Source organism: Asparagus officinalis, chromosome 4, assembly GCF_001876935.1.
Source record: "Asparagus officinalis chromosome 4, Aspof.V1, whole genome shotgun sequence".
Classification (NCBI taxonomy): domain Eukaryota; kingdom Viridiplantae; phylum Streptophyta; class Magnoliopsida; order Asparagales; family Asparagaceae; genus Asparagus; species Asparagus officinalis.
In genome coordinates, this window is record NC_033797.1 from 19817420 (window position 1) to 19830943 (window position 13524).

Genomic DNA, 13524 nt, shown 5'->3' on the forward strand with positions numbered 1-13524 from the left:
TCTATCATTAATTGTTATGGATAAAGTTTTTGAACAAATCTATTTCTATCCTTAATTGTTATGGATAAAGTTTTTGAACAAATCTATTCTATCTTTAATTGTTATGGATAGAGTTCTAAATAATTATGAATTGTTTAAAGTTAAAATCTCTAAGACTAGTGTAATCTTATAAATAGGGTTCATATGTAGCCTTATGAGAACAGGAGAAAATCTTATGAAGATAATATGGTGTAATCTTATAAATAGGGTTCATATGTAGCCTTATGAGAACAGGAGAAAATCTTATGAAGATAATATAAAAAAATAGATTTTTGAGAACCTATCTCTCAGAATTGCTCTTCTTCGGTGACGGGTGGATTTCAATTGGAGGTTTTTTTCTCTTGAGGAAGCTTTTTCAGATTGATCTCGGGTCAGATTATTGTAGAAATTCGGAAAGCGTTTCAGGTATAATTCTAGATTTTAATTAATTTTGATTAATAGTCATGATATGCTTTTTCCGCTGCGTTGTATGTCACGAATCCAACAGATTAGCCATGCAAACCAAATGGGCGGGACTAGTAGTCCTGTCTATTTGGTATTTAAGTACCCCGTGACCCTCCCCTCCCCTCTTTCCTTACCTCAAGTCCACGACCGTTCTCGAGATCTCGCAACCCCGCCACCACAGATCTCGCGACCCCGCCGACCACGTTCGCCCCAGCCTCCGACTGAGGTCGCGACGACATGCTCCTCCGACCACGCTCGCAATCACAATCGTCTCTGACCACATCAAACTGCAATTAATGTGAAAATTTTCGCTGTTTTCTTGTGAATTTAATGATTGATATGGATGTATGAGGCTAGGGTTAAATTTTGATATAAAGCTCATACACGTGTTTTTTTCCCTTCGTCTTCTCCAGATCCATCTTTTCCTAACAAAGATCGATTCTTTCATAGAAAAAAGTTCTCTTTGTTCCCATTCCTTCCTACGACCGAATCCGACGGTGCTCAGCAATGATAAAGTTGCAGAACACACATAACTGAACAATCTGATCACGATGATCGAAAAATTCTCGTCCTTGGTGCTGTTGAAGACGACGTCTTAGTTCAAGGAGCTCCATGACGATTTAATTGAAGAATGTTGAAGCCTTTTTTGTCGATGGTGAGCGCGCTTACTGTTCATCACCAATGCCTTGAAGGCTTGAACACGATGACTGAGAATATCCAACAACATTTTGAGTAAAATATTTCAACAAATTGCTATCATTTTAAATTTTACTTTAATTAAAGATATCGTTTCACGTTTATAAAGTACTTTTCCTTTATATTATCTTAATTTCTGTTAGACATGCTTAACTTATGGAATCTGAGTTTTTAATATTATTGTGTTACCTTAATTTTGATATTATAATGTACTTTTCCTTTTCTTTTTCGGAAGTTTGGGTATCTAATTATAAATGCTCATGATTTTGTTTGACAACACAATTACCAAATACGAAATGTTTGAGGTACTAATCTCAAAATGTGTCTAAAAAACCTTACAATTGTAATGACCCAAGATTGCGTGTTCTGCCACCTGTCTTAAACGAAGATTGCATGTTCTGCCACCTGTTTAAAATCTAACACACGTGTTATATATCTTATTTCCTAAAAATCTCTCTTTTTTATCTACTAGTTTTTATATGCACGTGCAATACACGTGGTTAAATATTAAAATTATTTATTTATATTTATTTTCTTAATAAAAAAATAAGTCAAATTCATTTTGAGTTAAAATCTATAACATGGATTATTACATTTGCAAAAAATTTTATTTAAATATTTTTAAAAAAATTGCGAAATAGATTTGTGTGTTAAACTAGGATCAATATACTTTTATATACTTGCATACACAACATTATTATTATTTTTTTATATATCAAACTTCATGTAACATATTTATTTATTGGATCAAATCATCAATCTCCAATTTGTTTATCTTAGTCATAAAATGTAGTGTTAAGTTTGAAAAAATACAATAATATATTGTTGATTTGTTAATAAATATATAATCAAATACTTAATATTAAGATGGTTTATATAAGCTCAACACAGAGCACATACTTTTCATAATACTACAAGATATCTTTATTATTGATAGATTTAAGATAAAAAAAATGAATACTAAAGATTAATGATAATTCTAATATAATTTTATATGACAAAAGCATTCACATAAACATATTAAAATTTTTGCGTGAAAATTCCTTCTAAAAATTCCTAATTTTACTCAAAAAATTAAGCTTTACTATAAAATATTCAAAATATTTTATCTGTTATTCCTTCTTGTTTCATATTTAATTGAGCCAATATCAATCCTTCTCCACCTTTATCTTTATCCCAGGCAATTCTACTATAATGTCTTCATCTTCTCAATCAATTGTGATATCATGTCAGTACATAATAAAGAGTAAAAGATATGACAAGAGTCTAGAAATATATTAGGATATACTTGGATCAATCAAATTATATAATAAAGAGTAAAAGATATGACAAGAGTCTAGAAATATATTAGGATATACTTGGATCAATCAAATTATATTATTACTCATAATTGTTAGGATATACTTGGATCAATCAAATTATATTATTACTCATAATTGATATGTATCAGAGACAAAACGTGCTGACAATTTTAAACAATAAATTAAATAGACTGTATGGGCGCTCTAACATAACTCTTTTAGTATAAACAACTCTCATGATCAACTTTAAAAATCTCTTGGGTCTAGGAATAAACAACTAACAAGTTTGTAGTGGAAGCTAGTAGAACGTAGTATATTCTTAAGAATGATTAATCTTTACTTAATTTATTTATAATGATAGAATCTCATTATGAACTAACTACAAAGCATAGTATATTTTTTTATTGGGTGTTCAAGGCAGGCAGAGGGCCCAGGTGAGTCTTCATCGCAACGAATGTTATACAATTTAAGTACAAAGAAAAAATAAGAGTTGGTCAATGGTGTAGTTTGTGAAGAGAAACTCTAACAGGTTAATTTGGGTATGTGGATATATTATAGATGGAGATGGAGAAAGGTGATTTTGAAAATAATGGGTGTGTGTGGGTAATTAATATATTTTTTAAATGTTTGTGTGATTTTCTTTGTTCATTTTCAATATATCTGTGGTCCTGTGGATATATATAGCTATAGTATTGCTACTCTCCTTTGGTTTTTCTAAAAGAGTTTGGGCGTAAAGAAAAATTTTAAATTATCTAATCCAGTTAAAGTAGGATCATATAAGTTAACCCTATATGTGAAATTTATTTTAACCAACACTCATATATAAGTATTACAATTAGCATTGAGATCTAAGATACATGTGTGATTTTCTTTGACTTTTATACAAATAACATCTATTTAAATAATAATAGTATAATTAAACTTTATGATCTAAAAAATCTTTGACTTTTATACAAATAACATCTATTTAAATAATAATAGTATAATTAAACTTTATGATCTAAAAAAAGATCAAACATATAATATAATTAATTATTTTAAATAATAATAGTATAATTAAACTTTATGATCTAAAAAAAGATCAAACATATAATATAATTAATTATTTTAAAATAATCTAATATAATCTAATAAGGAAAAAATAGATGAAAGTAATGTAAAAATTGTTGTAATTTTATAATTCTTAATCTTTAAACTATCTAATCTAATCTAATAAAAAAATAACAAAGACACATACCTATTGACGGAGATGAAAGTGCTACAAAAAGTATCATAATTTCTTGATCTAAAAAAAGATCAAACATACAATATAATTAATTGTTTCAAAATAATCTAATCTAATCTAATAAGACGAAAATAGATATGAAAGTACTGTGAAAATTATTGCTATTTCTTAATATAAAAAAGATTAAATATAAATATAATTAGTTAATTTAATCTAATCTAATCTAATCTAATAAGAAGAAAATAACAAATTAAGACACATATTTGTAAAAGTAGATGAAAGTGCTACGAAAATTGTTATAATTTTTTAGCTTATATATATTAGTATGTAATGTTGTATGTGTGAGAATAATAATTGTAAATAAAGTTCTATTTAAATAATAATAGTATAATTAAACTTTAAAACTAATTATGCACTACCGTGAACTACTTGAATTTTAGTCGGTGAGAGATCACCACGTTGTGTCCTCAAATCACAACCGTTTGTTTTAATTTTTGTTTTTTATTTTTGAGAATGATTTTGTCTCTTTAATTTATTTGGTAGATTTTACAGATACCATGTCCACATTATGTACATTTGTTGGTTTGTACTGCTCATGGGTTCAATCTTTAGAGTAGACATTATTTTGCCTCGTTAAATTGTTTGGTTTATGCATATACGCCCTTCATCTTGTAAATATTTTTGAATTAACATTTAATAATTTCATTCAGGTTTACATTTCAATTTAAACTATATCCTTATCTTCATACTATGTATATGCAATAAGAATTCATCAATTTATCAACTTACTCTTACTTAATGAATTAGTATTTGAATTTTAAGGGTATTTTTATCTACCGAAAGATTTTTCCAAACTCGTGCTTTTAAAAGGAGTATGATTGAACTTATTCGCCCCCCAGAATCTTCCCAACCTCCGCCTCTGTTGGTTGTCTACACTGGTGAAGTCTTCCCATATGTGCACAATTCCTTTCAAATATTCCTAACCTCCACCTCTATGAGCACTCAAGTATAAATTGTTTACCTTTTTATGTATAATTTTCCCTTCGTCATATCATTGTAGCTGAAACTTTTTAAAAATACTAGTATAATGCATGAACGTTGCATATGGGCATAATTATTATTTATTCAAATAAATAAATTTTAATTAATTATTCAATTAATGAGAGTCTCTTACATAAAATATATAGAATAAATGAGTTTTAGTGTCGATTGCGCGTTCATTTGAAGCCATATAAATCAACTTGCATTTTCACAAAGAACCTCATATTGGTACAAAATAAGAGGTTTATGCTTGCTTGAAATATTAGTCTAGAATTTAAAGTTTGGTCCCATAGAATAGAGCATATTAAAATTATATAGATTAAAGTCTCCTAAAGTCAAGGTTAGATTTTATCGAGATAAAAATAAATTTTAATTAGAATATCTGTACACCATTTATCTACATTCTATCTCTAGTAACCACTTATAATTTGCAAAAATCCTAGATAAATAATATCATTACAATAATAAAAATATTATATATAATATAAAATACTCTCTATATTTTAAGATTTTTTTTTCCTTTTTTTCTAACAAAAGAGATTCTAAACAAAGAAATATAAACTTTTTTTAAATTTAATATAGCTAATATTCTTTACGAAAATATGTGTATATATAATATCATACACAACGTGATTCCCTAACATAAAACCGTATACTTGAATACTTGATCTTATGTTGTAATGTTAATTTTGAAAATAAATTAATGAGATATATTATTTTTATAAAAACTTGAATTGCACAAACATCCTTCATTGTAAAATTAACCATATGCAAGCCCTTTGATAATCGCTATATTTTTTAAAACTCCATAATTTTTTAAAGAAGAATATAGAACTTCATACTGCTAAGCTAGATTTATAGACAATTCATATGAATTTAATTCACAAAAATCACTCATCATAAATCTAGTAGAACAATGTAGTTTATCTATTAAAACAAATAAATAATAGTGAGCAAAATGTAAAAGAGGTTCGTGTAAATTACCACAAGGAGGAAAAAAATTTACTAACCTTAAATTTTCTTGTGAAGGAGACTAAAGAACTCCAGAATCCATTTGTAGTTGAAGGAATCTAAGATTTTTTAAACTTTCCACATGTGAACCACCTACAAAGCAAAAGAAAAAATAACAAAGCATTAATTAATCTTGATCCATATCAGGGTCGGAATGAGAATAAAATTTTGATCGCTAAATGCTCATGGCTAGAATGGGAAGAAAAACAAACTAATCTAATAAATATTGTTGCGTGAGAAGCCCCTCGATCTTTTCGGAACAATTCTTCCCCCTTCCTTGTATTGATCCAATCTTAAGTCAAATCCTCAAGGTGTCTTATCATCTGTGTCAAAGACCATAATGGAATGATGAATGTCTCATCAAGATGAAGTTCGTAATTTGATTTCAAAAGGAGACTATCTTCAAGACGTGAGCGGGAGGTTCATTGACTTGAGGTTATGAAGAAGAGGTTTACCTCTTAATTAGTTATTATTACATACAAGCTAAACGGTTACATAGCAGTTAAAAGGTCGAACGTTATGAATTAAAATTTGCCTACCCACTTGCCTTTCCCCATGTTCGAAGTCCAATAGCTTGTTCTCTGAATACTCACTAAACCACATAAAAGCAAAGCTACTCTAGCATATTAATAGAAAACTACTTGTTCTCTGAATACTCACTAAACCACATAAAAGCAAAGCTACTCTAGCATATTAATAGAAAACTATAAAGATTATTTATTAATTATAACATATATATTGCATGGAAGTTACAAAGTTTCTTGCCTATTAACTGAATATAATAACATCACCACATAAAAGGCATAGCTATTCTAACATATTAATAGCTAATTATAAAGATCATTTATATGTGCATGTAAGTTACAAGCCAGTTATCTGATCTCTAATATTTTAATTATTGGATCAATTAGAGAGGGGTGAGGCGTTAGACTTAGAAAGTGATTATGGGATTAATTAATTTAATTTTTTTTTGGATTGCATGTTGCTGTCAATAATCAATAATTAATTAATGGAAAAATATGAATAATGATGATAATTTTTTGGATTGCATGTTGCTGTCAATAATCAATAATTAATTAATGGAAAAATATGAATAATGATGATAATAATGTGTGTATATGTGTTTATGTATGTATGTATGTGTTTTATATGTGTGCATGTATGAGTTTTGGAGGACATTTTGGGAAGAAGTATGTTAACATCCCAATCCATTTTTATAATAGTATTAGATTACTCAACTATACATACCACTTAACGGTTACAACTATACTTAACAGTTAACAGTTACTTAACTATACTTAACATGGAACAGGTAAAAGTTAACAGTTAATCAACTATAGTTCACATGTATTAGATAAAACACAATAGTTAATCAACTAAATTTAATATTTAAAAGGAAAAAAGTTAACACTTACTCAAACTATACTTAATATAGAACATGTAAATGTTAACAGTTAATAGCTATAGTTCACATTTATTAGGTAAAACTTAATAGTTAATCAACTAAACTTAACATTTAAAAGAATAAAGTTAACACTTACTCAAACCATACTTAACATGGAACATGTAAACATTAACACTTAATCAGCTATAGTTCACATGTATTAGGTAAAACTTAGCAGTTAATCAGTTAAACTTAACATTTAAAAGGAAAAGTTAATACTTACTCAACTATACTTACATAGAATGGGTAAACGTTAGCAGTTAATCAACTATAGTTCACGTGTGTTACATAAAACTTAACAATTAATCTACTAAATATTTGTACATCCATTAATTCAAATGAATGTTTTTGTATGTAGGCTTTTATTTCTCAATTACAAACACATTATGTACAGACTACATATACTTGTCAAGCCAAAAAAATAGCCTATGTACAATATAATTTAAAACAAAAACTAATCCTCTCAACAATATCACTCGTATCTTATGAATGACCAACAAAAATAAAACAACAAAATCATAGCAATTTGAGCTGCTTCTTTTGATGAATTCAGACTTCAATAGTATGGAAAAGCTCCAAGCAACAACATTCTCGTGTGGCATTTAATCAAATACCTTTCTTGCATCCAACTACCATCTGGACTTGAAGTGCCAAAACCCTAATCCTAGCATCCAATTCTGCCTCAACCAGTTCTTCGGCCCCGAAGCCTCCAACTTTGCCATTGGGCACCAGTACCTTGCTCGAAATAGCAACACAGCCCGGTCATTGATTTGTTCTATCTTCCTCAACTCGGCACGCAGAACCTCATAATCAGGTCCCTCACATGCTGCCCACCTTTTTACAGTAGATCCTCGAACTCCTTCCACTCATTCCCCTTCTCCCTCATGCAATCCTTGGTCTAAATTTGGATATCGTACTTTAGCACCTTCTTCAAACCCTTGCACCTAGGTTTCTACACTTGCAGGAGCAGAATCGGGACGTTCTGAGGAGGGGCGGCGGGGGAAGAGGAGGAGGAGGAATGAGAGGAGGAAGGGGAGGGGGTTGGTGATTAGGGTTAGAATTAGGGTTTAAGAGAGGAATCAGAGGAGGTGGGAGAGAGAGGAGAGGATGAGGAAGGAGTAGGGGAAGAGGACGAGGGAATGAGGATCAGGAGGTCGAGGGTGGCAGCAAGGGAGGAGTGATTGTAGCAGGATGAGAAGGAGGTAGGTTTGCTAGGGTTAGTGTTTTTGTGCTTGGATTTTGAGATGGGGAGAGAGGAGGAAGAGATGGAAGAAGAAGGAGGTTGATAGTGCTTTTGAGTGGGTGAAGAGGGGTAAAACGGGGAACATGGGTACATATAATTTTTAGGGCCAATACACAAAGAATAAATATAAGAGGCTGAGCCACATGAAGTTTTCATTTTTTTGGAACCTTGACACAATTTTCCCTAATTATTTCTATCGATGGCTCTATTCGTGGTTAGACAAATTCGTAGTTTCTTCTATTTATATACAAAACTTAGGTGGAAAATATTGTAGTTATATTTGTAATTCATCCAAACTGTACAACAAATAATTAATCTCCAAGGACAACTCTTTTCTTCGCCATCTGCGAATAGATTTTATGCGTATCTTAATAAGTTATGTGTGAACATGCAGAGTTCTTCTACAGAATTGATTGATTGTGTTGATATCTACAAGCAACCGGCATTCGACCATCCATTACTTCTGAATCACACACTGCAGGTTTATCTAATTCTTTTTGGACTTCCGTAAACTACAAGCGAAACTATCAAGTTCCTTTGATTTTTAAACACCACAAGCCATCATAACACTTGGACATTAATTTTTGTGAACCGTCATCCGTGAATAATGCAGATAGAGCCTAGCTTAAAGGCAAGCAACAAAACTACCCATGAAGTGGATTCTCCGACTAAAACTCTTCAGGGTTGGCATGCAAAAGGAAAATGTCCAGAAGGGACAGTCCCAATACGAAGAGTTAGAAAGGTGGATATCCTGAGGGGAGCCTCAGTCGAAAGCTTCGGAAAGAAACATCCATCATTCCATATTTCGCGGGAAAATGAAGAACCTGCAGATACTGTATCTAATGGGCATGAGGTATAAAGTTTAAGCCGTAAATAGTATATGCCTTTAGTATTGAACTAATTAAATGTTTTCCTGGTGCAGCACTCTGTAGTTGTGCAGAGTGGTGATCGATATTACGGAGCGAATGCTGACATAAACTTGTGGAGTCCTCGTGTCAGACCCAATGATTTCAGTCTTTCGCAGATATGGATTATATCAGACGAGAGCATTCAGAACACAGCTGAAGTAGGAATCATGGTATTGTCGTCTTCACTGTTTTATAATGACAAAATGCAATCTACTCCTCTATACGAATAGGAGAACCCAAGATTCACTATTCATGCTATAGTAATGCTACAATAGCATTTACTATATCTTTACTGTTGTAGCAAGCAGATGGATACCACGGTTTTTGAAAAAGTATATTGCAGCACACGAGAATACTATAGTGGGGGAAAAAAATATCCCGTGCTTTGCACGGTGTTCACACTAGTAGTTACTGAAAGGTTAAAATAACCATTTTGATAATCCATTAAAAAAAACAAGAATACTCATTTAACCTTGAAAATTAAAACAAGAGAGTGAACGTTTTGCTGCGTTGCTAAGTTAGATAGTTCTATTTCTCTTTTTCCCCAGTTATGTTACCCAAAAACAACTCAAAACAATGTTTTTCATCTCATTTTAGGTATATCCAAAGCTTTATGGAGACTATGAGAGTAGACTCTTTGTATACTGGACGGTACAGTACACATAATTCTATTGCAATTAGGAGTCTCATTTCTTGTATTTTATTTTCTCAAATGTTCCTTGGATTATCCTGAATTACACAGGCGGATGATTACAAGAGCACAGGTTGCTACAATTTGATCTGTTCAGGTTTTGTTCAAGTCAGCAACTCTATCGCCTTAGGTACCGCATTTTCCCCACCATCTACTTATGAAGGGGTTCAGTACAGCATCACTATCTTCATTATCAAGGTAATAAATTGGGTTTAGCATATAATTTCTACTTAATTTATTATGCATATCTTCGCACAAATAATTACCTGTATATAATCATTTGAGTTCTCTAGTCCTTGGTGAAAAGAAAATTTGTCCACAAATTTTTAATTAGTTAGCTGTTTTGTTATATGGCATTCCTAACGATTTGTTTACCAAGTGAACCAAAGCCCCTTTTCTGATTAGCGCTTTATTGTAAGATTCGTGTGTCAATATAGTCTCATATTGAAAAGAATTAAAATGGTACTGGAGTTAACTACAAATTAGGACTAATTCCTAATAATTTAGGCTTCTAATCATGGTGTTTTTCTTGTTATGTTTTTGTAAAAAGCACCATGGTGTTGTGTTTTTCCCTTAAAACGTTTTCAAAACACCATGTTAAGTGTTTTTGGTCAATACTAGTTTGACTCATTACAACATTAGTATTAAACATATTATTAATATATTATATATTAATTAGATAAAATATATTATAAATAAAATATTATAATATGCCAACAGCTTCGGTGCTCCCAAGCAGTTGGTGTAGTTTGTTTCCTTAAAAATCTCTCTCACATCCTAAATTTGAGGGATAAGGTAGTTGACAGTAGTTCCACACCCAAAAAAATAATTTCACTTAGATAAAAAGGTTATTTTAGGAAGTATAAATAAGAAGATAAATAGGAAGTAGTTAGAATTCTCCAACTTTTATTTTTTTGACGTGGTTTTCTTCTCCAATCGCCTAATTCATTGCGCGGATGACCAAACCTAATGTAATTTAATTTTTGATATGGTCATCGATCCTATGAAATACTTCATACGAGCGTCTTCTTTCTCTAGAGTATTGAGCCCGAGATCATGAGTGTCGCCACCGGGCCAATCTGACTGGAAATAAATTGTTTTTGCATGGAGGAACTGTATGTATGAGCCCGGCATTAATTGGCTTTCTCTTAGGCCTTGGGAACCTTCATTCGATTAATTTTCAACTAAACAACTGAGATTTTGAATGAACATGATTGCTTTGTTTAAGTTCATCAACATGGTTGATGGTCGATTTTCTTCGGATCCAATTTCCTTGTATCGCATTCAATCACATGTTAGATTTCTTGTTGATATCTTTATTGAGGAATTTTCTTAGCGTAATTCACCTGTGATTCTATTTAAACGGATTTATACGCGTTTGATGGAATTCTGTGGATGAGAAATTGGTAGGGACGAAGATTTTTTTTGTTTTTTATTTACCCTTTTTTAAAAATAAATTAATAAACGATTTTAGGAGCACCGAAGCAAAGCCCACCAAAGTTTAAAATGAGGAAAAGTTTGGGGTATTTAAGTGCAAATAACATTTCCCCCTTAAAAACGCTTTTCTTTGGAAAAAAAGTTCCACGAATTTTCTATAAAAAATAGTTTTTGCTTTATTAAAATTTCATGATATTTTCTTATCAAAATAGTGAGTAAGAGAAGGGAGGATTTCTCCTCTTTTGCGTTGCTAATTCAAACTGAGGTTGAATAATAGGAATGATCTAATCTAAACACTAAGGACAAAACTACCCATTTTGTTCTTCTGCCTATTTTCGAATTTTTTACTATTTTTAAAATATAAAAATGCCTAATTTCGGAGTATCAAAGCAATCCTCTTCTCAAAAAACGACAGTACAAGTGTATTGCTACTTATAACGCCTCAACTAAATTGGCGGTCAAAGACCAGCTAGGAGTCCAACACAACCGACTCGACGAGCCGACATCCCTCAATATCGACTCGAAAGACGGTACCAGACGGCTCTCTCATCAAAAGTAACTCGCTAGGAACCATATCAATCCAGTCGAGTCAACGGCTTTTTGAAGACGACTCGAAAGGCGATACGAGTCATCGTGCAACCCAAATAAGTCGACCCTCCTCACAAGTCCCATCAGGAGAGACATTGCTTATCGGCGAAGCTAGAGAATCCTCTATGAAGCTTATCTATTCTGACACAAGTCACATCATATTCATAAATATACTATGCGTCATCACGCCACTTGTCAACCTCTGGAAGCTTTGACATCCTCTCGATCGCTCCTCAAATCGAAGCCGAAGTGATTTCCCTTCTGTCGTCAGCCGATACGTGTAGAGTAAAGGATGACTCAAACTTCCAGCTCGCACTTTGTCACCGTCATTGGCATGACCGAAGTGACCAATCTGCCCCCATCATCTCTATAAATACAGGCACACCATTCGAGCTAGCAAGAGGTTCGCAATCTACAACCCTCTAATACATATATCGTATCTGAACGAGAACATAGTTCTTTGGATTACCTCACTCAAGTTCATCTATTGACTTGATTGTCGGAGGTATCAAGGGGGAATCACACCCCGCCCTCTAACGACTTCTTTATATACAGATCGCTCAGTCATCCTAACTCATGGACCAAGCATAAAGTCGAAGAAGAAAGCGACCCCTCTTTTTTAGTGAAATTTTGTGACTCTAATTGGCGTGTGAACCATTGCATCAACACCAACTATGGGTGTATTTTTTAAATTATCAAGGGCCTGGGCAGTCAATGGGGGCAAAAGTGTATAGGAAAATTGATACGAGGACTTAATATTGTAACTGCTCAAAATTATAAAATAAATATAAAAATATATTTTAACCATGATTTCCATATAAAAATAAAGGTTAAATAATATTTTTAAAAATGATTGACAAAATAATTTATAAAATTGTGTGTGCCGCTAGAGTATATATATTTTTGTAGACTTTTAAAATACATATAAAGTAAGGGGAAATTGTGTCAATGCCCCAAATTCTAACTTTCAATGTGTCGCAGCCCCCCATATTTTTTTAATGTACTACAGCCCCTTCTTTTTGAAAAAATTGTGTCCAGGCCCCTCCATCATGATTCCAGCTCATGCCAGCGAATGATTAGACATGTCAGCTCATGATTAGACATGTCAGTTGGCTTAAATCCCAAATTTATCCTCATTTTTCTCATGCCAGCGGATGTTAACTCTTACAGTTAACATGTTAACTGTAAGAGTTAACATGTTAACTGTAAGAGTTAACATGTTAACTGTAAGAGTTAACATGTTAACTGTAAGAGTTAACATGTTAACTGTAAGAGTTAACATGTTAACTGTAAGAGTTAACATGTTAACTGTAAGAGTTAACATGTTAACTGTAAGAGTTAACATGTTAACTGTAAGAGTTAACATGTTAACTGTAAGAGTTAACATGTTAACATGTTAACATGATAACCATGACCGCCGCCGCCCACACGAAGTTCCTCGGGAATGCGCCAACGG

At 32.0% G+C, this 13524-nt stretch overlaps 1 protein-coding gene across 1 annotated transcript in view; it reads left to right on the forward strand.

Annotated features, from left to right (window-relative positions):
- LOC109838301 overlaps positions 9046-13524 on the forward strand; it is an 8196-nt gene continuing 3717 nt past the window's right edge. Inside the window, exons 1-4 of the mRNA XM_020406754.1 lie at positions 9046-9297; positions 9367-9522; positions 9950-10003; positions 10095-10241. Coding sequence (XP_020262343.1) covers positions 9052-9297; positions 9367-9522; positions 9950-10003; positions 10095-10241 — 603 coding nt within the window. The 5' untranslated portion in view covers positions 9046-9051. The remainder of the gene's footprint in view (positions 9298-9366; positions 9523-9949; positions 10004-10094; positions 10242-13524) is intronic.